Here is a 3,062-nt window from a genome sequence, read left to right as displayed (position 1 = left end):
AGAGCGTTGTGCCAGTAACCGAAAGGTCGCTGGTTCTAATCCCTGAGCCAACTAGGTGAAAAATCTGTCGATGTGCCCTTGAGCAAGGCACTTAACCCTAATTGCTCCTGTAAGTCACTCTGGATAAGAGCGTCTGCTAAATGATTAAAAATAAAAAATATAAATAAATTGAAAGGGGGCTAATACTTTTTCATAGCACTGTATATATATATATATATACACACACACACAGGCCCCAGTGCCATCTGAGACACAGGAAGTAACAGACACGTTCACTGGGCTCTGATACATTTATACATGACTCGAAAACATGCACGCACACACCAAACACACCAAATGTGCGCACACACACACACAGCTAGTTTACACTTACCTGTACAAACTTAAAATGGTCAAATAAACTAAGCCAAGCACAGAGAAAGTGCAACAGTTGGGTTCTGGGCAGAACAGGGAGGAGTTGAGAGATAACATTTAGCTAAAGTGAAAGTATAAACTGCATAACTCTCCTGCTCCTCATCACTCTACACACAGCTACACTCAGTCCACCTTCTGTCAAGAGGGGAAACACTCCCAGGTGAGTAGAGAAAGAAAGATATTAACCTGGACACTGGTGATGATTTTACTCCATAATCACATTACTTCTGGTGTTTCTCACCTGTTATTTATTTGATCTTTGTTCAAATATATCTGGTATAAATGTGAGAATTGACGATGTTACAAGTATGTTGAAAGTTACTTCTCCAAATGTGGATACATTTAGTGCATGTGCTCCATAATATGCAAGGGTAGGTCAAATTACACATCTCCTGGATATCGTTCTCTACCTACTCTGGGTAAAAAAAGCATGGTCTGTCTGTGGAACACTGAATCATACACTCTTGTCTTACCATCTAAAGATACATTTAGTAATGAAATAGTTAATCTCTGTCCAACGCTGACTCATTCCAGGAAGTCATTTTATAGAACCGGTTGCTCCACAGATAGAATGGGGAAAACAAGGTTGTTCACACATATACAATTGGCTGTGATAGCATGCAGCATTTTAAAGTAGTCTAGTTGGGTGGGACTTGCTCTGGGTTCGGGAGGGATCACAGAATTCCATCCAAGCCAGTAGAAGGGATCCACCAATAAATAATATTCCTGAACAAACATTCCAGTACAGCAGGGGGCAGTAAAATACTCTAAAATGAAGACAGCTACATTTCAAACTTTGGGTCTTTTATTATGTTTCAGAAATGTCCACCTCCAGCAATGTCTTGTCTGAAGAGCAGTTCCTGTGCTCCATCTGTCTGGATGTGTTCACTGAGCCAGTCTCTATTCCATGTGGACACAACTTCTGCAAGGCCTGTATCAGCGGATACTGGAACAGCACTGCCCTGTGCCAGTGTCCACTGTGTAAGGAGACATTCAACAGAAGACCTGAACCAAAAACCAACACAACACTCAGAGATGTTGCAGATCATTTTAAGAGGAAGAAGGTCACGGACGGAGAGGAGTCATCTTCCAATCCTGGAGAAGTAGCACAAGTGCAGAAGATGATCCAGGAGCGACTGCAGAAGGTTAGGGAGATCAAATACTCAGTAGAGCTCAGCCAGAGAGATGCAGAGAGAGAGATAGCAGAAAGTGTAGAGGTCTTCACTGCTCTGGTGCGCTCCATTGAGAGAAGTCAGGCAGAGCTCATTGAAGTGGTTGAGGAGAAGCAGAAAGCAGCTGAGAGGCGGGCTGAAGGGCTCATTGAAGAGCTGGAGCAGGAAATCACTGAGCTACAGAGGAGAGGCACTGAGCTGGACCACCTCCAGAACTCCCCATCCCCATACCTCCCCACACACACCAAGGACTGGTCTGAGATCAGTGTTCCCAGGGATCTGCATGTAGGAACTGTGAGGAGAGCTCTGTCTCAGCTGGAGGAGACATTTCTGAAAGAGATGGAGAAGTTGTGTAATGCTGAGCTGAGGAGTTTACGGCAGTGGTCAGTGGATGTGACTCTGGATCTTGATTCAGAACACCCCATGCTCATTGTGTCTGAGGACAGGAAACAAGTGCGCTATGGAAATACATGGCGGAATATCCCTGACAACCCAAAGAGGTTTGATCAACGTCTAGCTGTCCTGGGAAAGGAAGGCTTCTCCTCAGGGAGATTCTATTTTGAGGTTCAGGTTAGGGGGAAAATTGAATGGGTGTTAGGTGTGGCCAGAGAGTCCATCATCAGGAAGGGCCCAACAGCTAAAAGCCCAGATGGTGGACTCTGGGCTCTGTATATGAAGGGTGAGAATAAGTATGAGGTCAAGGAAACCCCCCCTATCCCCCTCTCCCTCAGCCAGAAACCCCAGAAGGTCGGGGTGTTTGTGGATTACGAGAAGGGTCAGATCTCCTTTTATGATGTAGAAAACAGGTCTCATATCTACTCTTTCACTGGTTGTACCTTCACTGAGAAACTATATCCATACTTGAACCCCTGTGATAATTCTGAGGGTCCAAACACAGCCCCATTGGTCATCTCTCCTGTCAATCACACTGACTGAATTAGTGTCCAATAAAGCAACAGATAACTTAATCTGATTGAGCAAATAACAATTAGGCTAAGACATGCAATTGTAAAGAGTGTTGATAGTAATGGGCCACGTTCCAGGGCGTCTGCCAAGCAGTCATACACCAAATTTCACAACACCTGGATAGGTGTTTAACATCATGCCAGAAACCGCATCAATATGATATTGTAATCTGATGCATGACTGCAATGTATCTAACGTGGCGTTCAACGATTGGTTAATTTGTGCAGCATGACATCTTTTGCGGTCTGGACCATGATGTTTGATATGGTTTTGGTGCATCTTTTAAATAAATCTGATCTACAGTAGAATATTATGTTTTAGTCTGTCTTCATTCCCATTTATTCTTAACGTTTCAGTATAGTGTGTTGAGACCTCTTTCGGATTAATTTGGGAGTATGTACTGAATTAGCTCAACCTAGCAAGATGCATCAAACTTCTTGTGAGTTTTAATTGTATGTGGTCCATGTCAAATAAACATCATAAATAAAATGAATACATCTTTTGTTGTGG

The 3,062-nt window shown here is 43.3% G+C and overlaps 1 protein-coding gene across 1 annotated transcript; it reads left to right on the top strand.

Moving 5' to 3' along the window:
* Positions 1–305: 305 nt before the first annotated feature.
* On the top strand, positions 306–2,604 carry LOC123490455 (E3 ubiquitin-protein ligase TRIM21-like). Its single transcript, XM_045220487.1, has 2 exons — positions 306–574; positions 1,234–2,604. The coding sequence occupies exon 2, from the start codon at positions 1,236–1,238 to the stop codon at positions 2,520–2,522; it is 1,287 nt and encodes a 428-aa protein (XP_045076422.1). The 5' UTR covers positions 306–574; positions 1,234–1,235; the 3' UTR covers positions 2,523–2,604.
* The last annotated feature ends 458 nt before the right edge of the window (positions 2,605–3,062 follow it).

The sequence above is a fragment of the Coregonus clupeaformis genome, unplaced genomic scaffold (genome assembly GCF_020615455.1).
Source record: "Coregonus clupeaformis isolate EN_2021a unplaced genomic scaffold, ASM2061545v1 scaf4027, whole genome shotgun sequence".
Taxonomy (NCBI): domain Eukaryota; kingdom Metazoa; phylum Chordata; class Actinopteri; order Salmoniformes; family Salmonidae; genus Coregonus; species Coregonus clupeaformis.
Note: the sequence above shows the minus strand (reverse complement) of the source record. Positions and strands in the feature narration are given on the sequence as shown.

Excerpts from the sequence above, each read along its gene's own strand:
- LOC123490455 (XM_045220487.1), top strand. The coding sequence starts at position 1,236 with ATGTCCACCTCCAGCAATGTCTTGTCTGAAGAGCAGTTCCTGTGCTCC.